The 21,761-nt window shown below is 42.6% G+C and overlaps 1 protein-coding gene across 1 annotated transcript in view; it reads left to right on the forward strand.

Moving 5' to 3' along the window:
• The window catches only part of Rxfp1 (relaxin family peptide receptor 1), a 170,699-nt gene that overhangs the window by 73,045 nt on the left and 75,893 nt on the right, over window positions 1-21,761 (forward strand). Inside the window, exon 2 of the mRNA XM_052180957.1 lies at window positions 14,541-14,678. Within this exon, the coding sequence (XP_052036917.1) occupies window positions 14,541-14,678 (138 nt within the window). The remainder of the gene's footprint in view (window positions 1-14,540; window positions 14,679-21,761) is intronic.

A 21,761-nucleotide genomic window follows, 5' to 3' on the forward strand; every position in this document is an offset into this window, starting at 1 on the left:
GAACCTCAGAACTGTTGACTATTCACTCAAGGAAAAACAAGGTATAAGACTTGTAGAATATTCTAATATTTAGTGTAACTTTTCTCCCTCAGAGGAAAGGCATAACCTGGGATGCTGGCATGGTATCAACAGGAAGCAGAAGGGTCCATGCTCTCCTTCAGCTGCTCCTCCCCAGCTTCTGTGGAGAATGGGAACTTGAAGCTTGCAAGGCTGCTGGGGCCCAGCCTCTTAAACAGAACAGGGTTGTAGCCTCCATAGTTTCCCTGATGGACCTGATGTCCTTTCGAATACATTGCCAATCTGAGACTTTACACCTTTGAAAGGAAACTTGGTGAAAAAAGACAGTTGTGTTTCTGTTTGTTTATTTGGTTGGTTGGTTGGTTGGTTGGTTGGTTGGTTGATCGATTGGTTGGTTGGTTGGTTGATCGATTGGTTGGTTGGTTGGTTGGTTGGTTGGTTGGTTGGTTGGTTGGTTGATCGATTGGTTGGTTGGTTGGTTGGTTAGTTGGTTGGTTGATTGGTTGGTTGTTTGGTTGGTTGGTTGATCGATTGGTTGGTTGGTTGGTTAGTTGGTTGATTGGTTGGTTGGTTCATTGGTTCGTTGGGTTGGGTTGGGTTGGGTTGGGTTGGGTTGGGTTGGGTTGGGTTGGGTTGGGTTCAGTCATGGTCTCACTATGTAGCTCTGGCTATTGTTCTGGAGCTCACTCTGTAGACCAGACTGGCCAGCCTAAAATTCACAGAGATTCACCTGTCTCTGCTTCCCAAGTGTTGGAATTAAAGGCATGTGCCACCTACCAGATCATTAGAAATAAACTTATTAGTAGAGAAGAAATCTGATCCTACCACAGTCTAAAATAAATGGGTTTACTCTTCTCATTGAGAGCCGTCTGGTGGGCTGGTAGTTCTAAAGTGGGGTGTGTCTCAGCATCTCTTTCCTTGGTTCTCCAATGCTTGTTAAATCACAGCTGTAAGGAGGCTGCTGCGGTTGTGTAGCATCTCATGTTGGAGGCTGGAATATGGAAAGGATAGCAACAGTGGCATCTGTTTCTTGTTTCAAGAATGCTACCTCCTCTAGGACTTCCTAGGGAGCCCATGCAGTCTCAGCGGAGAGAAGAATGCATTGTAGCTGCCTGAAAGCAAGAAAGCTAGGACAGGTGTTCCTTCCAGTCTCTTCAATGGGAGGAAGTGAGAGGGCAGGGTTTCTGGAATAGCCATTTAATCAGCAAATTAGCAGTGCCAGACACACTTACATCTAATTTCAAATGTTATCCCCTTTCCAATTCCCCCCTCCCCCCTCCCAGAGACCCTCAATCTCATCCCCACTCCCCCTGCTTCTGTGATGGTGTTCTGCCACCAACCCACCTATTCCCTCCTTCCTGCCCTAGATTCCCCTACACTGGGGCATCTATGGAGCCTTCACAGGACCAAGGGCCTCTCCTCCCATTTATGTCAGACAAGGCCATCCTCTGCTACATATGCAGCTGGAGCCATTTGGACTCCTTGGTTAGTGGCTTAGTCCCTGGGATGATATTGTTGTTCTTCCCATGGAGTTGCAAACCCCTTCAGCTCCTTCAGTCCTTTCTCTAACACCTCCATTGGGGACTCCACACTCAGTCCAATGGTTGGCTGCCAGCATCCGCCTCTATATTTGTCAGGCTCTAGCAGGACCTCTCAGGAGACAGCTATATTAGGCTCCTTTCAGCAAGCATTTCTTGGCATTCACAATAGTGTTGGGGTTTTTACCTTCACTTTCTAAGTTATAGAGTTATAAGTTGAATGAACTGAGCTCCTCCTAACAATTAGTCCCTTCTACAAATATATTGAACTGCTGCTTGGAGAGAACCTTACATGGAAACTAATTTTATTTTACATGGTTAAAATGTGTGTTTAAACCTCTAGAAAAATCTAATAAAATGTATTTTAAATACAGCAAATGTCAACTTTCTAAAGCATTTCAAGGTTGCTTATATATTTCATTTCATTTTTTTTTATTAAAGTGCACATGTAGAATCCGACACAGTGATGCTTACTTATAACCACAGGTGCTTTGGAATCTGAGGTAAGAGGATAAGAGTTCCAAACCACCTTGAGCAATATAACAATACTGTGTCTCAAAAAGAAAAAAAATGGAAGAAATGAAGATAGGAAGAGGGGGGTGGAGGAAGGAAGGAAGGAAGGAAGGAAGGAAGGAAGGAAGGAAGGAAGGAAGGAAGGAAGGAGAACTATAGCTGGGCTGGAGAGGTGATTCAGTGGTTAAGAATACCCAGGGTGCCCAAGTTTGTTCTCTACACCATGGCTGGACAGCTCACAACTACCTGTAACTTCCGCTCCAGGGTATCCAACAACACCCTTTGCTGGCCTCCTCAGCCCCCACATGTATGTGGTAGAGAGGCACACACATGCATATAAATAATTTTTCAAGAAAAAAAATCTAAGAAACCATAAGAAAGAAAATATGCATATCTTTTAAAAAGAGAATTATACAAATCAGGCAGAGCTTCATCTCAAACAAGCAAGTCAGGTGTGTGTGTGTGTGTGTGTGTGTGTGTGTGTGTGTGTGTGTGTCTGTCTGTCTGTCTGTCTGTCTGTCTGTCTGTCTGTTTACATGCTCATGCCACAACACGCACGTGAATGTCAGAGAATAACTTGCGAGAGTACTTCTCTCCTACTCTCTTGTGGGCTTCAGGATGGAAGTTAGGTTATCACACTTGATGGTAAGCGACTTTACCCACTAGGCCAGCTCACTTACCCCAAAAGATCCTTTATATATTATACATTTTATTTATTTATTTTACATACAGACCAATGCTTCCCCACTCCTTCCAGTCCCTCCTCCACATCTCCCACCCCCACTCCCATCCAGGCCTCCTCTGCTTATCTTCAGAAAAAAGCTGGCCTCGATGGATATCAGCCAGTCACAGCATATTAAGTTGCAGTAAATCTGGGCACCTCCTCTTCTATCAAGGTTAGACAAGGATAAAGGGTCCCAAAGGCAGGCAACAGATTCAGAGATAGCTCTTGCTCCCACTGTTAGGAATCCTACAAGGAATCCTACAAGAAGATTAAGCTACACAGTGTAATGTAGGTGTGGAGGGCCCAGGTCAGTCCCATGCAGGCTCCCTGGTCGGTTGGTTCAGTATCTTGTGGTGTCCTTGACCCCTCTGGCTCTTACAACCCTTCTTCCTCTTCCTCTTCCTCTTCCTCTTCCTCTTCCTCTTCCTCTTCCTCTTCCTCTTCCTCTTCCTCCTCCTCTCCCTCCTCCTCTTCTTCCTCCTCTAAGGGTTTCTCCAAGCTGTGAATAATGTTTGGCTGTGGGTCTCTGCATCCATTTCCATCAGTTGTTGGATGAAGCCTCTCTCATAACAGTTATGCTAGGCACCAGTCTATGAGTATAGCAAAATATTATTAGAAATCATTTCACTGGCCCTCTTTTTAACATTTGTTTGGTTCTATCATGGATCACTGGGCTATCCAGCCTCTGGCTCCTGGTCCTCTTATAGGTCTTTCACTTGTTTAGGAGATAAAGGAATTCACAACTGGCAGGGCCTCATTCACCTGTCCTTCTAACTGGTTTCCCAAAGAGGTCTTTAAGAGAACAAATAGTAAATAAGAAAGTCTGTGATATCTCCATCCATGTGGATTTGATGTGGGTCTCTACCCATTCTTAGGGACTGTCTTTGTTACTGTTCTATTGCTGTGAAAAGACACCATGTGTCCTTACAAAAAGAAAGCATTTAATTGGGGCTTGCTTACAGTTTTAGAGGGTTAGTCCATTCTCATCAAGGTGAGGAGCAGAAAGAAAGGCATGGCACTGGAGTAGTAGCTGAGAGCTTTACATCCTGATCCACAGGAGAGAGAGAGAGAGAGAGAGAGAGAGAGAGAGAGAGAGAGAGAGAGAGAGAGAGATTGGGCCTGGCAGAGGCTTTTTTAACCTCAGAGCCAACTCCAGTGACATACTTCCTCCTAATCCTTCTCAAACATTTCCATTACCTGGTAACATTCAAATATATGAGCCTTGGGGGCCATTCTCATTCAGACCACTAAAGGTCTGTGAACAGCCCCAGGAAATGAACTAAATGGGAAGTTTACCTTTGTCCTCTCTCCTGGAAGTAGACTGGCCCCAAAGAAAGAGTCAACCCCAGCTTTAGTTCCCAGAAGTTTCTGCTGTTAGATAAATGAGCTCTGAGAAGGCATATCTCTCCATCTGCTGAGTCTTAAATGTATTCAGCTCAAAATATCAACTTTGGAACTCCAAGTAAATCCCCATCCCTGTTAAAGGATAATTTAACAAGAATTGAGGTGAATAAGAGATAAAAATCATGAGTCATGCAAACATAAAATCAAAATGTCTTGACGACATTTACTAATAAGAGAACCAGTGGTAATTCAGGAAGCAGGGGATGGGGGTGGGGGGAGGGTTCTTAGTCAATAAAAATGCTGGAATAAAAGCATACAAAATCAATCAGTAACATGGGACAATAATTAATGTATCTCACCATCTCATTTCTACCACAGAAAATCTGTATCTCTAATAACAATGGTTATTTGCATTTTAATATATCAGAGAAGAGGAAAGTTGTCAGGATAATTATACTGAAGTAATAGAAAGCAGGCTTTTCACTGTTAGAAAAAGTGGGGAGAGAAACTTAAGAGGAGAAAACTAAACTTAGTCTTATGGGACTTCATGGGAGTGGGGGCAGGTAGGAGAGGTGCTCGTGGTTCATTGCTGAGAGATGTACTGATAAGCAGATGTCTGTGTCCACAGGCCTTAATAACTACACAGTCCCAGTCCATCTGCTGAGGACACTGGGAACAGCAACATCCCAGTAGCAATTTGTACACCCAGAGTCTTTATCTTGGCTTCTAAATATGATCCAACCCTGGAAGAAGCTAGAACTCAGAGGCATGGTGGATTACAGAGCTGCAGCAAGGAAAATAGGTGATTCTGAAATATCGCTCAGTGTCGGAAAGCATGGAAGTCCTCCAAGACCCCATGGGTTTTTCTGAGGCTTGAGAGGATCAAACTCAACTTGAGAGGTTGTTACCGTGGCCACACATGGTGAATTGTGAGAGGAGGAAGGCAGTAAGCCGGCTCGGCAGGTTAAGGTACTTGAAACCAAATGAGTTCCTGGAACCTACTTAGTGAGACCACAGAGTTGTCCACTGGCCTTCACACACATGCTGAGGCACACATGCCCACTCATACCCTACATTACACACATACACACACACACAAACACACACACACACACACACACACAATGATTTTTAAAGGCAACAAAAGTGGTTCCAGAAGTTTCTGCTGTTAGTCAGATAAATGAGCTCTGAGAAGGCATAAATTATCTCAAGGGACAAGTCCAAATTAGGCCTCTTTGCTTAAGAGATATTTGGGAGCCACAGCTCGAGCAGAAGCTAAGGATTCTTGGGGAAGGGTAAGTAAGTGTTAATCTGTTTTGATGGTTGAGTCATGCAGTGGAAGAATGTCTTTGCTTGTAGGAAATATATATCAAAGTGTCTAAGGGTAATATCAGGTGAGCACTTTACGCGCAGATAAGTCAAGGAAATAAAAAGATTTTTATCCTCAATTTGCAAGTGTCAGTTTGACCGTTTAAAATTCTGTTAGCTTTAATCTAATAAAATATTAATTATATTCTAATGATAACATAATATCTAAGGCTTCTAATGTATCTATTGAATCATAATGTTAAGGAAATAAGCTAATTTCATGGCACTGACATTGAAAATCTGTATTTACTAATGAATATAAATTTAAATTTAAGAGATAAGATGTAAGCTGAAAATTTGTCTCAGCAGCAGAGGATATTTTCAGCATTCCAGAGGCTCTGGACTTAACCTTGGTACTGTCAACAACAACAAAATTATAAAAACATAGTAGTCACCAAAGCAAGTAACTCAGAATATTCAAAACAGCAGCGTGAAGGTATAACCATGTCCATCCAGCTAAAACTTTAAGCAGTGGCTGAGGCTGAAGATTGACAATTTGTTGTCAGAGAATTTTTTTTAATTTATAATCTTGATCTTTAAAGTTCAGTTTTTAAAGTTTAATTAAGAAGTTATTAAAAAATCCATGTCAACATGAATGTGCTTTTGATATCTCTGTTCTGGGATATACAATCTTTAGTTTCCAATGTGGTTTAATCAATAGTTGGGGGAAATGATGAGCTGATTAATTTTAAGATAACTTCCCAAGTGAGAACACTATTCACAGCACAGTGAATGACACAGGAGTTAGGATTCCTCTGCCAGGTTTCTCCTGAGGGTGGGGTGGGGGGCTGCAGATGCATGTGTGCACGTCTGTATGGGAGAATGCGCGTGAGTGCAGGTGCCTGCAGAGGCAAGCTGGATCTCCCTGCAGCTGGAGTTATAAGCAGTTGTGAGTCACCCAACATGGCTGCCTGGAACTGAAGTTGGGCCTTCTGTAAGAGCAATGTGCTCATAGCCACAAAACCACCTCTCCAGGTCCTGGAGCCTAGTTTTATGTCACGACATTACAATAAATTATGGTGACTACACATTTACCCATTTGTCAAAAATCCCAATTTGTCAAGAAGACCAAGAAGGAACTATGCCATCAACGACAGGCAATGACGTGTGTGTGTTCATCTTGTCTAACAAATGCACCACTCTAGTGGAGGACTCTGATGGCAGAAGAGGCTCTGCTTGGGTGGGCGTAGAAGCATACAGGGAAAGGTACCCTCCCTTCTATTTTGCTGTGCAATGGAAATGTCTCTAAAGAATAAAATCTACTTTACCTTCCTATATGGCTGGAATAGGGTAAAGAAAAGGTTCTCAAGAATCTGGGTCATTCCATCCTTTCCCCAGCTTCAAAACAAAGGCACTAAGTTCCTGTGCTTACTCCATACACTTTCTTCCAAATATCTAGGAACAATTGTTACTCCTGATGCCTGGATCTCTAATTTTCCTGTTCGGTAAGTCCCTTTCCAAACCCCTCAAGGGGCAAACAATGTCAGGGACTTTGTTACAATGTGTTTGGGGTCTAGGAGGGGCAAATAATGTGCCCAACTCTTTGGAAGTCCCAAAGTTCCCATAATCCTCCTTGTTTTATTATGTGCTCGTAGGGGTATATGTGTCATTTAATTTTAAAATTGTTTGGGACATTCAGAACGCATTATGTCCTAAAAGCGTGATTTCAAATAGTAACTAGTTTTCTACCAATTGATGAATAAATATTTACCTAGTAAGTGTAGAATCTCACCTAGAACAAGACTGAGGCAGGAAGCCCAGCAAGACTGGATTCTAGCTCTCCAAGGAAAAGATTAAAAGAGAGAATGTGCCTCAGGGGTCCCAGAAACTACGGAAGTGTGAGACTAGGCAGCATGGCTGTAGGTAGGAGATGGGCTTGCAGGCCTCTAAAGGCGGTGCAATGGGGAGTGGATGTGATGTTGAGTGAGAAAACAGAATGTCACATGCCCAAGCTCAGGTGAAGGATGGAACAGAGAGAGAATGTGCCGCGTGCCTCGTTGCGCCCGTCGTATCCCAGGAGACTTGAGTAAAGGTACATTCTGGCCCCTGGCTTCCACTTCCACTTCCACAAACACACACACTACTTCCACTTGTGTGTGTGTTTGAAATGTAACTCCATATAGCCTAGGCTATAACTCCACCGTCTTTTAGTTGGATCGCCACAGTCTCCCCGAGGCCCCTGACAGCCCCACTCTCACTCTCTGAGACCTATGACCAAGCTCAGTAGCCAAAGAAATGTGAGGAAGGCACACGTCCTCCCTGGCGGAAGGTTAGGCCCACCTTCTGTTTCTCTTGTATTTTATTTTTTATATTCGATATAGTCTTTATTTACATTTCAAGTGATTTCCCCGTTCCTGGATCCCCCCCTTGCCAAAAGTCCCATAAGCCCTCTTCACTCCCCCTGTTCCCCAATCAACCCCTTCCCTCTTCCCTGTCCTGGAATTCCCCTACACTGTCGCACTGAGACTTTCCAGGACTAAGGGCCTCTCCTTCCTTCTTCTTGGGCACCATTTGCTATGTGAATTGGTTCCGGGGTACTCCAAGCTTCAGGGCTAAATCCTCTTATCAGTGAGTGCATGCCATGTGCGTTTTTTTGTGATTGGGACACCTCACTCAGGATGACGTTCTCCACTTCCACCCTCTTGCCTACATTCATTGTTTTTAACAGCTGAGCAGTATTCCATAGAATAAATATACCACGTTTTCTGTGTCCGTTCCTCCGCTGAGGGACATCTGGGTTCTTTCCAGTTTCTGGCTATTATAAATAGGAGTGCTATGAACATAGTGAAACATGTGTCCTTATTACATGCTAGAAAATCCTCTGGGTATATGCCCAGGAGTGGTATAGCAGGGTCCTCTGGTACTATTATACCCAGTTTTCTGAGGAACCGCCAGACTGATTTCCAGAGTGGTTGTACCAGCTTGCAACCCCACAGCAGTGGAGGAGTGTTCCTCTTTCTCCACATCCTGGCCAACACCTGCTGTCTCCTGTGTTTTTGATCTTAGTCATTCCGACTGGTGTCAGGTGAAAACTCAGGGTTGTTTTGATTTGCATTTCCCTAATGACTAATGGTGTTGAACATTTCTTTAGGTGTTTCTCAGCCATTTAAAATTCATCAGGTGAAAATTATTTGTTTAGCTCTGTACTTCATTTTTTAATAGGGTTATTTGGTTCTCTGGAGTCTAACTTCTTGAGTTCTTTGTATATATTGGATATTAGCCCTCTATCGGATGTAGGATTGGTAAAGATCTTTTCCCAATTTGTTGGTTGCCGTTTTGTCTTCTTGATGGTGTCCTTTGCATTGCAGAAACTTTGTAATTTTATGAGGTCCCATTTGTCAACTCTTGATCTTAGAGCATAAGCTATTGGTGTTCTGTTCAGGAAATTTTCCCCTGTGCCCATGTGCTCAAGGCTCTTCCCCAATTTCTTTCCTATTAGTTTCAGTGTGTCTGCTTTTATGTGGAGGTCCTTGATCTACTTGGACTTGAGCTTAGTACAAGGAAATAAGGATGGATCAATTCACATTCTTCTGCATGCTGACCTCCAGTTGAACCAGCACCATTTGTTGAAAAGGCTATCTTTTTTCCACAGGATGTTTTCCACTCCTTTGTCAGAGATCAAGTGACTATAGGTGTGTGGATTCATTTCTGGGTCTTCAATTCTATTCCATTGATCTACCTGCATATCACTGTACCAATGCCATGCAGTTTTTAACACTATTGCTCTGTAGTACTTCTTGAGGTCCAGGATACTGATTCCCCCAGATGTTCTTTTACCGATGAGAATAGTTTTCGATATCCTGGGTTTTTTGTTGTTCCAGGTAAATTTGAGAATTGTGCTTTATAACTCTTTGAAGAATTGAGTTGGGATTTTAATGGAGATTGCATTGAATCTGTATATTGCTTTTGGCAAGATGGCCATTTTTACTATATTAATCCTGCCAATCCAAGAGCATGCAAATTTTTTCATCTTCTGAGGTCTTCTTGGATCTCTTTCTTCAAATACTTGAAGTTCCTGTCATACAGACCTTTCACTTGTTTGGTTAGAGTCACACTGAGATATTTTATATCGTTTGTGGCTAATGTGAAGGGTGTCATTTCCCTAATTTCTTTCTCATCCTGTTTATCATTTGAGTATATGAAGGCAACTGATTTGCTTGAGTTGATTTTATATCCAGCCACTTTGCTGAAGTTGTTTATCGTCTGTAGGAGTTCTCTGGTGGAGTTTTTTGGGTCCTTAAGTATACTATCATATCATCTGCAAATAGTGATAATTTGACGTCTTCCTTTCCAATTTGTATCCCCTTGACCTCTTTTTGTTGTCTAATTGCTCTAGCTAGAACTTCAAGTACTACATTGAATAAATATGGAGAGAGAGGGCAACCTTGTCTGGTCCCTGATTTTAGTGGGATTGTTTCAAGTTTCTCTTCATTTAGTTTGATGTTGGCTACTGTATATTGCTTTATATTGCTGTATGTTGCTTTTATTATGTTTAGGTATGGGCCTTGAATTCCTGTTCTTTCCAAGACCTTTAAAACGAAAAGATGCTGAATTTTATCAAATGCTTTTTCAGCATCTAATTAAATGACCATGTGGTTTTTTTCTTTGAGTTTGTTTATGTAGTAGATTGCATTGATGGATTTCCGTATATTGAACCATCCCTGCATCCCTGGGATGAAGCCTACTTGATCATGTTGAATGATCATTTTGATGTGTTCTTGGATTCTGTTGGCAAAAATTTTATTGAGTATTTTTGCATTGATATTCATAAGGGAAATTGGTCTGATGTTCTCTTTCCTTGTTGGATATTTGTGTGGTTTTGGTATCAGCGAAATTGTGGCTTCATAGAAGGAATTGGGTAGGGTTCCTTCTGTTTCTATTTTGTGGAATAGTTTGAAGAGTATTGGTGTTAGGTCTCCTTTGAAGGTCTGATAGAATTCTGCACTAAAACCATCTGGTTCTGTGCTTTTTTTGGTTGGGAGACTGTCAATGACCACTTCTATTTCTTTAGGGGTTATGGGGCCACTTAGATGGTCTATCTGATCCTGATTAAACTTTGGTAGTTGTTATCGGTCTAGGATGTTGTCCATTTCATCCAGATTTTCCAGTTGTGCTGATTATAGGCGTTTGTAGTAGGATCTGATAATTTTTTGAATTTCCTCAGTTTCTGTTGTTATTTCTCCCTTTTTATTTCTGATTTTGTTAATTTGGATACTCACTCTGTGCTCTCTGGTTAGTTTGGCTAAAGGTTTATCTATCTTGTTGATTTTCTCAAAGAACCAGCTCCTGGTTTTGTTGATTCTTTGTATAGTTCTTTTTGTTTCAACTTGGTTGATTTCAGCCCTGAGTTTGATGATTTCCTGCCTTCTACTCCTCTTGGGTGTATTAGCTTCTTTCTGTCCTAAAGCTTTCAGGTATGCTGTTAAGTTGCTAGTGTATGCTCTCTCCAGATTCTTTTTGGAGGCGCTCAGAGCTATGAGTTTTCCTCTTAGCACTGCTTTCATTGTGTCCCATAAATTTGGGGTTGTTGTGCCTTCATTTTCACTAAATTCTAAAAAGATTTTGATTTCTTTCCTTATTTCTTCCTTGACCAAGGTATCATTGAGTAGAGCATTGTTCAGCTTCCATGTGTATGTGGGCTTTCTGTTGTTTTTGTTGCTATTGAAGACCACCCTTACTCCATAGTGATCTGATAGGAGGCATGAAATTAGTTCGAACTTCTTATATCTGTTGAGGTCTATTTTGTGAAAAGTTACATGGTCAGTTTTGGAGAAGGTACCATGAGGTGCTGAGAAGAAGGTATATTCTTCTTATTTAGGATGAAATGTTCTATAGATATCTATTAAATCCATTTGGCCCAAAACTTCTGTTAGTTTCACTGTGTCTCTGTTTAGTTTGTGTTTCCCTGATCTGTCCATTGGGGAGAGTGGGATGTTGAAGTCACCCACAATTATTGTGTGGGGTGTGGTGTGTACTTTAAGCTTTAGTAAAGTTTCCTTTATGAATGAGGGTGCCCTTGTATTTGGAGCATAGATGTTCAAATTTGAGAGTTCTTCCTGGTAGATTTTTCCTTTGATGAGTATAAAAGTATCCCTTTGTTTCTTTTTTGATGAATTTTGGTTGCAAGTCTATTTTATTGGATATTAGAATGGCTACTCTAGCTTCTTTCCTGGGACCATTTGCTTGGAAAACTGTTTTCCAGCCTTTTACTCTGAGGTAGTGTTTGTTTTTGACTCTGCGATGCATTTCCCACATGCAGCAAAATGTTGGGTCTTGTTTACATACCCAACATTTCAGTTGTTAGTCTATGTCTTTTTATTCAGGAATTGAGTCCATTGATGTTAAGAGATATTAAGGAATAGTGATTGTTGCTTCCTGCTATTTTTGATATAATTTTTACGTTTTTGTGGTTATCTTCTTTTGGGTTTGTTGAAAGAAGATTAATTTCTTGCTTTTTCTAGTGTGTAGTTTCCCTCCTTTTGTTGGTGTTTTCCATTCATTATCCTTTGAAGGACTGGTTTTTTACAGATACTGTGTAAATTTGTTTTTGTCATGAAATACCTTGGTTTCTCCATCTATGGTAATTGAGAGATTTGCTGGATATAGCAGTCTGGGTTGGCATTTGTGTTCCCTTCGGGTCTGTATGATATCTATCCAGGCTTTTCTGGCTTTCATAGTCTCTAGTGATAAGTCCAGTGTAATTCTGATAGGTCTACCTTTATATATTACTTGACCTTTTTCCCTTACTGCTTTTAATATTCTTTCTTTGTTTAGTATGTTTGGTGTTTTAATTATTATGTGACAGGAGGAATTTTGTTCCTGGTCAAATCTATTTGGAGTTCTGTAGGCTTCTTGTATATTCATGGGCATCTCTTTCTTTAGGTTAGGGAAGTTTTCTTCTATAATTTTGTTGAAGACATTTACTGGCCCTTTAAGTTGGAAATCTTCACACTCTTCTATACCTATAATCCTTAGGTTTCGTCTTCTCATTTTGTCCTGGATTTTCTGGACGTTTCTGGTCAGGAGTTTTTTGCATTTTTCATTTTCTTTGACTGTTGTATCAATGCTTTCTATGGTATCTTCTACATCTGAGATTCTTTCTTCTTTCTCTAGTATTCTGTTGTTGATGCTTGGATCCATGACTCCTGACTTTTTTCCTAGGTTTTCTATGTCTTGAGTTGTTTCCCTTTGTGATTTTATTATTGTTTCTACCTCCTATAGATCCTGGATGGCTTTGTTCAATTCCTTCACCTGTTTTGTTCAAGGGCTTCTCCCTGTTTACTTGTGTTCTCCTGTATTTCTTTAAGGGAGTTATTTATGCCCTTCTTGAAGCCCTGTTGTTTTAAATCCAAATCTTGCTTTCCTGGTGTGTTGGGGTATCCAGAACTTGCTATTGTGGGAGAATTGGGTTCAGATGGTGCCATATCCCCTTGATTTTTGTTAGCAATGTTCCCATATTTGCCTTTTGCCATCTGGTTAACTCTGGTGTTAGTTGGTCCTGGTGACACTGGCTGGTTCTTGCCTGTCCTGTGTGCCTGCAAGCCTATCTCAGCAACCCTGGGTGACCTGCTTTCCCCTGGCACAGATTGCTGTGGTGCTGCCGAGTTCCTGGGTGCAGGTGTTGTCCTGGCAGTGTGTGTACCAAGTGATCCGCTACTCTGGTGATCCTTGCTACTCAGTCATAGGCACAAAGATGGCTGTGTCTCCTCTCTTGTATTTTAAATAACACCAAAGTCTTCTCCAGAGCTTGTCTGTCTCCCCAGCCTTAGCTTAGGCCACACACGCCTGCTCATTGTGCTCCTCAGAACCTATTTAAGGTGTCTGATCCTCAACCTAAACCTACTCACCCCTGCACATCTCTCCCACACCCTTCCCTCCTCCTGCTGCACAGGTTCTCCTCTTTTGTTTTCCTCTCAGTTGACTCAGACCCATTTCTCGGAGGCCTACGTACACATACCAGCAGTTATATCATAAGAACTCAGGTTTCATTTCTTAGTGTGCCTCTCAGTTGGGAATCACTTGTTGACTTGTTCAGTTGTGTCCTTCCAATGGAGAACAGCCCTTGCCAGGACCGCAGCTGGGAGTTAGCTAACACGCCAACACAGTCTTGCCAAGGCCTCACACTTAGGAACATCCGATATAAAAATGAGCAGGTGGTGCTCACTTCTCCATGCCCTCAAACCAGAGCAGCCTTGATTCTGAGTCCATAGGAAAGATGCAGTAAATTTTTGATTTTAAAAAAATGTCTTTAGGGGTTTACTACTGTGAACAGACATCATGACTAAGGCAACTCTTATAAGGACAGCATTTAATTGGGGTTGGCTTACAGGTTCAGAGTTTCAGTCCATTATCATTAAGGTGGGAACATGGCAGCATCCAGGCATGCATGGTACAGGAGGAGCTGAGAGTTCTACATTTTCATCTGAAGGCTGCTAGCAGAATACGAACTTCCAAGCAGCTAGGTAGAGGGTCTTAAAGCCCCACCCACAGTGACACATCTACTTCAACATGGCCACACCTACTTCAACAGGGCCACACCTTCTAAAAGTGCCACTCTCTGGACTGAGCATGTGCAAACCATCACACAAACAAAAACAAACAAAAATACAACTGAAAGTTTTCTATAGAAGAGAGGAGTAGAATTGAAGTTAAAGTGTGAGCAAGCAACCTTTTGTTCCAAGGGGAGATAAGAAAACTTTCCCAGAGTTGGAAGCTGGAAACAAAATTTAGTGGTAGAATACTTGCCCAGCATGCAGTAGGTTATAGCTTCGATCCATGTGGCACTAGCAGAAGGACGAGGACAGAGGACAGAGAAATGGGGGTTGGTAAGAAACTCCTAGGGAAAGAAGCTGGTAAGAGCTCCCTAGTGAGGCAAGGGCTCTGGAAAGCAGCTATGGCCCTGGTGACAGCAATGCCAGGTTTCTACACTGACCAGACCAGGGGACACACATGTGGGAGCTGTGAAGGGGCCTACCTTGGGTGCTACATTTGTGTTAACCTTTCCAACCGTCATAGTTCTCTCCCTCTTTCCCCAGTCACCCTTGGAAGTGCGCAGGATGTCAGCTGTCCTCTTGGCTCCTTCCCCTGCGGGAACATCAGCAAGTGCCTGCCCCAGCCGCTTCACTGCAATGGTGTGGACGACTGCGGGAACCAAGCTGATGAGGACAACTGTGGTGAGTGAGCAGCTGAGGCCCAGCCAGCCAGGCCTGGCTGCTCTAACCGGAACTCCAGAGACTGGAACTCAGAGTGCGTGTTGGCAAACGGTTGATTTGCCTCAGTATATACTCGTTTGTTAGTTTGTTGTTTTGAAGTAAGGTCCACCTTAAAGCCAGGCTGGTCTGGAGCTCACTAAGAAACTCAGGCTGGCTTCTACTATACTAACACAATCCTCCTGCCTCTGTTTCCCCGGTGCTGTTATTACAGGGATAAAATGCCATATCTAATGCCTGTGGTTTTTTAGTGTCATCTCCAAGATTTCAGGAAAGTAGTTACTCTGCACAAGTGTTTTAAACCAAGAAGTCTGCAGAGTTCCTGTCTTTGAAGCACAGTGGTGTCAAAATGGAGAATATGGTCTCCAGAAACTGAATTAACCAATTATGCAAACCAAATTAACCAATTATGCAAACCTTTAAGAACACTTCTTGACCTCTGTGTGCCTTGATTTTCTCATTTTATAAAGGGGTTTAATAATTGTACCTCAACTATGAGACTTTGGGGAGATTAAGTATAAAAGAGTCAGAAAGTGGTGGGTTGATGAGCAAGACTCACAACGTGTTAGATACTGTTGTCTATCCAGTACAGCTAAGGAGGAGAGGGGAAAACTTAAAAACAAAAGTAGGGAAATGGGACTTGCCTGTCCCAGCAACAACCTGCCCCACGGCCTTGCAAGGCCAGTAAGTGAGGCTGTTCACGGTAGAATATTTAGGAATATAGTTGAGATTCCTGCTCAAATTTCTAAAACTTTAAAGTACAAATTTATCAAAACAATTTGATACCAGCCAGAAAACTGGTTCACTGCAAAACTAATCTGTTAATCAATACACACGTTAAGAATATTCTCACTTGTGGGAAAATATGGTACTAATTTTAGATGAGAGTACACACACACACACACATACACATGTACACATATACATATATACCTACAACGCTAACACTGGAAGCGCTGTGTAAATGGTGAGCCTATGAGAGGCCTTGCTGTTGCAACTCTGGATGGTAAGTTTTTAGAAAGCACCACCCTGAATGAATTAAACTTTTTTTTTTCAAATAAAATTAGAGGGAGACCAAGCTTTAAAACTCCACTTTGAATAAGCAAAACTTCACCCAGTTTATGTTGTAAGACCGATGTTTGTGCCTAGGAGAAACAGGTCATTTCATGATGATGAATCTTAAAATCATAAACAAAACTAAGTCATCTTCCTAAGGGGTACAAAGTAACTATTTTTATCCAGGCTCAGCATGTGGGGATCCCTAGGGCAGTAGCCAAGTCTACAGAGCGAGCGCTAGCACTGTCCTCACTTTCACTTCCTAGGCCTCCCCTGCGGAGCCTCTCCCCTGGGCTAAGTTGTTGAACAGCAAGCTGTACTTTTTCCTACTTTGTGACAATTGCCTTCTGTCTAATAACTGTGCCAAGTGGATGGAACTGAAGGTCTGATTTAGGCAAGCAGTCAGCTCTGGCATCAGAACTGCACCCTCCAGCCTCAGGCTTTTATGGTTTGGTTTGGTTTGGTTTGGTTTGGTTTGGTTTGGTTTGGTTTGGTTTGGTTTGGTTTGGTTTGGTTTGGTTAGGTTTGGTTTGGTTTGGTTTGGTTTGGTTTGGTTTGGTTTGGTTTGGTTTGGTTTGGTTAGGTTTGGTTAGGTTAGGTTAGGTTTGGTTAGGTTAGGTTTGGTTTGGTTTGGTTTGGTTTGGTTTGGTTTGGTTTGGTTTGGTTTGGTTTGGTTTGGCTTGGTTTGGCTTGGTTTGGTTTGATTAGGTTTGATTTGCTTTGGTTTGGTTTTAACACCTTCCCCTGGTTTTATTTTCAGAACTCAGTTTGGGACACTAGCTCCACATTGGTAGACACTTAAACTGATGAGTCAGAGCTCCTCTTCCCTTTGAGTTAGAGGGCGGCCAACATTTTAAATAACACCACTTGCTAAAATAACTGAATATTGCATAGTTCTTAAAGATTAAAATATTGCGGTGATCTGCAGGCTGCCAGCCACTTCTCTCTGCACCTGTTTGTTATTTGGACACAGTCCTAGGTAAAGCCCCATTGAGTGGGATGCTTCCAGGAGGCAGAGGCTTGGTGGCTGTCTCAAAGGCATCAGTAAACACAGGTCCTCGGCATAAAGGGAAGTCCAACTTTGGTGGTAACCTCCAGGAAATCATATTGGAAAATAATAATAATAAGTCGCAGTCCTTGTGGTAATAGTCCTTAGGTGCTTTCCTCAGACTCCTAGACAATAAGGCATTCCAGACAGCGCCCCAGCCTCCAGGATTTCTCCTTCAGTGATGATATGAAGGCTGGTGAGTGACCCTTCTTCTCTTTTTTAGAAAATGGCAATAAAACAGTACCTGTGGCCACAGTTTACTAAAAGAATTTAATGAAGGCTGGAGTCATGGCTCAGCAGTTAAGAGCACTTACTGCTCTTGCAGAGGACCCAAGTTCAGTTCCTAGAACCCATGGCAGGTGACTCAGAAATATCTCCAACTCTAGCTCCAGAGGATCTGACTCCCTCCAAGGGTAAAACACAGGGTGGAGTGGGAGGGGGGAGCAGGACAGGGAAAGAAGAGAGAGACAATTTTTAAAAGAGCATTAAATGTGATGCTATATGGGAGATGGTTAGCAGAAGATAAGTACAAAGCATCTGCCTCACCCCCCAAGTTCGCACAAGAGAATGCTACCCTCTAACATGTAAAGATGTTAGAGGGAAGCAATGTGATCAAACCTATACGATGCGCTGTTGCTGTCTGTCCAGGCTAGAGTAGGCTGCAATGCTCAGGAGGAGCAGGGAAACTCATCACCATCTGTAGAGTCAGATGATAAGGACTAGGAACTTGACTTATTTCTGACTCCTGTTGTTCTAATTTCCTTGGCCAGCTGTGGCTTTTTTTTTTCTTTTTCTTCTTCTTTTTCGGGTATCTGGATAACTTATGCTCCCAAGGCTGCTCATTTTTAAGAGATCCATATTTAAATTCTTGCTAATGCTAATTAAATTAAACCAGAAGTTTGGCCTTTTCAGAATATATAAACTTCATGCATATTTGACGAAGCCATATTAGATATATTTCCAACTGTGTAAAAGTAAAATGTATTAGACCATATAAATGAGATGAATACACAGGTAACTGTGAAAATGATCATTGGCAATTAAAAGTATATTGTCAAATAAAATATCCTTTTTTTTGGTGGAAGAGATCATATTTCCTTAACAAAAAAAAAAAAAATCAAGGTGAAATTTAACTTAAAACCCCAGCATGCAGGGGGCAAAGGCAGAAAGGTCTTTGTGAGTTAGGATCCAGTATGGTCTGTAATTTTAATGACTGACTAAAACTGTCCCATTGGCAGGATCTAGAATCATCTGATCGGCAAACCTCTAGGAAGACTTGTGAGGGGGTTTCTAGATGGGGTTAGCTGAGGTGAGATCGCCCATCCTAAACATGCAACGCACCTTTCCACGTCTGAAGCGCCAACTGAATAAGGGGGAGGGAGCTGTGTGCACATCTCTCTCTTCCCTAGACATAATTATACTATAACCAGCTGCTCAGACTCCTGGGGCCGATTCCTGCCACACCAAGTTGGATGATACCCTCGTATTGTGAGCCAAAAGAACCCCTTCCTTCTTTGATCACTTTTGTTAGACATTTCATCACAGCAGTGAACATTAAAGGTCACTAATACAGGCTCTAGAGAGATTGACTTAGCAATTAAGAGCACTTGCTGCTCTTCCAGAGGACCAGAGTTTGATCCTAGCTCCTACACCAGGAGGCTGACAACTGCATGTAATTCCAGCTTTAGGAAACCTGTTTTTCCCTCTGGGCCCACACACACACACATAATTTTTTTTAAGAAACTAATACAGAAAATAGATACCAGGAAGTAGCTTCATTGCTGTGATTAGCATGGCCCATAACTTATAGGCTTTTAAAACTGCTTTGTGGGAGGAACAAAGTGCAGGATTAGGAAGTTCCAGGCCTCAGGGAGCAGAGCTTAAGGGGCCATCTTGATGGAAGGTTGAAAGATCAGACTTCCGGAGGACCCCGCTATACCTCTCCTGGGCATTCCAGAGGATTCCCCGGCATGCAATAAGGACACATGTTCCACTATGTTCATAGCAGCCTTATTTATAATAGCCAGAAGCTGGAAAGAACCCAGATGTGCCTCAATGGAGGAATGGATACAGAAAATGTGGTATATTTACACAATGGAATACTACTCAGCAATTAAAAACAATGAATTCATGAAATTCTTAGGCAAATGGTTGGAACTGGAAAATATCATCCTAAGTGAGGTAACCCAATCACAAAAGAATACACATGGAATGCAATCACTGATAAGTGGATATTAATTAGCCCAGAAGCTCTGAATACTCAAGACACAATTAGCATATCAAATGATACCCAAGAGGAAGGAAGGAGAGGGCCCTGGTTCTGAAAAGACTCGATCTAGCATTGTAGGGGAGTGCCAGGACAGGGAAATGGGAGGAGGGTGATTGGGAAATGGGCGGAGGGAAGAGGGCTTATGAGACCTATGGGGAACCAGGAAAGGGGAAAGCATTTTGAATGTAAACAAAGAATATAGAGAAAAAAAAAAAAAAACTGTGTACCAGGAGTTGAAGTCACTCCTTTGCTTTACCAAAAGCAAATAAAGTGTTGCACAAACTAAAAAACAAAACAAAGAAAAAAGAAAAAAGAAAAAGAAAGATCAGAATGCCAAAGGAAAGGTGGACAGTGGAGACTCAGCTCCTAAAGCTTTAGAAAGAACAAGGCTAGAAGCATTCTTCTGCATGCTGACCTCCAGTTGAACCAGCACCATTTGTTGAAAAGGCTATCTTTTTTCCATTGGATGTTTTCAGCCTCTTTGTCGAGGATCAAGTGGCCATAGGTGTGTGGGTTCATTTCTGGATCTTCAATCCTGTTCCATTGATCCTCCTGTCTGTCACTGTACCAATACCATGCAGTTTTTAACACTATTGCTCTGTAGTATTGCTTGAGGTCAGGGATACTGATTCCCCCAGATTTTCTTTTGTTGCTGAGAATAGTTTTAGCTATCCTGGGTTTTTTGTTGTTCCAGATGAATTTGATAATTGCTCTTTCTAACTCTGTGAAGAATTGAGTTGGGATTTTGATGGGTATTGCATTGAATCTGTATAGTGCTTTAGGCAAAATGGCCATTTTAACTATATTGATTCTACCGATCCATGAGCATGGGAGGTTTTCCCATTTTTTGAGGACTTCATTCTGCCTGTGTCCAAGTCTTTATTCTGATCAAACCTTTAAAGTGTCCAGATATGTGCTGCTGCTTTCTGTCCATGTCAGAGAGCATTCAGGAAGGACCGCAGAACTTTATCACCTCTGTAGAGTGAGGTGATGAGAAACTAGGAGCTCTAACGAACTCCATTTGGTGAGCGAAGAATCAGATCAGGCTGTGGCTTGACTTCTCCTCACTTTCTTGCTCAGATCTACAGGGAAAGAGAAAAGAAAGTCACAGAAACTAAATCCAGCAAGGAAAAGAGTGTCAGCACATTTGAGGCTATGGATAAGGTGTAGCAGATGCACTTTAGTATGTAAATTGATTAGCACCATAAAAGATAAACATCATGTTCTGCAGTGGAACAACAGGAAATATGCACTGGACAAGATCCTACCAAGCAAAGCCTCCAACTTATAAACCACAAATTAATTTGGAAGGAGAGAGCATAAACTAAGAGTGCTTAGTTCTTTGTTCCAAAGTAATCCCCTAAAGAAGAATTACCTCAGCGTCAGCAGCACACAGCCCTGGCTACAGCTATAGTTGAAGGGAGCCAGACTACACCTGGAGCTGGCAGCAGAGCTTGGCAACAGCATCTGTACGGTACTGATTTTATACACATGAAAAATGCAAGAGTGAGGGAGTCGTGTAGGCTTGCAGCAAGATCCTTAAACGTGGATCGAGCCATCCAAGAGGTGGTGGGGTTGGAGTTCCTGTAAGGAGACTCTGAAAAACAGTTGCACGAAGTTGGAAAGGTAAAGTCAACATTGCAGTGGAGACTACAGGATGTGGGAGATGCCACCAAGAAAAGCTGAAGAGAACAGAGAAAGCATCAGAAAGACTGTGTCTGCTGTAGGTGGCAGAGCTGGAGAAACAGGGCTAATAAGCCCCTGTGGAGCCCAGGTGATTTGGCCAAAAGTCCTAGGTGCCGAACAGTAAGCTGCAGGATTTGATGTTTTCCCTCCTGGGTTTTGGTCTGATTTGGTTGGCCCTTCCCTTTCTATGTCTGCATTCCTTCCTGTTGGAATGGAAATGTTTCGTCTGAACCATTGTATTAAAGGTGCGCATTGTTGTCCGTTTTTATAATAGGAGGTCATAGTTAAGAGACTGTCTTGAATATTAGACAAGACTTGGATTTTGGACTTTTAAACTATGTTGGAACTGCTTTAAAAAACTATGGGGGATTACGGCGGCGGCGGCGGCGGCGGCGGCGGTAGCAGTGGCTGCTCCAGCTGAAGGGCCATCAGCGGTGGAACCAAGGCGACACAGGGTCCAGTTAGGCCCTGCGCCCACGACCACTGACCTTCGCTGACCAGCCGGGCGGCAAGCAACTGCGGTTCTGTGGAGCCTTTCGCTGCACGGAAGCCACTTCAGAACTCGGCTGCCCGCCAGTCAGGAGAGACTCACCGCCATCTTGATCCCGGGCTCCAGAGATCGGTCAGACCGAGGTACACAAACATAATCCTAGGCCCAACACCGCAGGGGTCAGAGCCAGACGGGCGTTGGCCTGCACCCAGGCCCTGGGCTGTTCGAGTGGCCATCGGGGCGCCAACCCAGCCAGGAGTTTTTTTTTTTTTTTTTTTTTTTTTTTTTTTTTTTTTTTTTTTTTTTTTTTTTTTGCCCCGGCCGGTGCACGCGCCGCCATTTTGCCTACAGGAGCCAGAGTGCTCGGGAGGGCAGAGACTGCTAACAAGCGTAGCCTGAGGCTAACAAAACGGGGGTCTAGGCCCCAAAAGGCACAGGACTGACCCCAAGAACTGGGCGGCTTGGTGGGCCATCTGTGTGTCAACCAGCCCAGGAGGT

Source organism: Apodemus sylvaticus, chromosome 4, assembly GCF_947179515.1.
Source record: "Apodemus sylvaticus chromosome 4, mApoSyl1.1, whole genome shotgun sequence".
Classification (NCBI taxonomy): Eukaryota; Metazoa; Chordata; class Mammalia; order Rodentia; family Muridae; genus Apodemus; species Apodemus sylvaticus.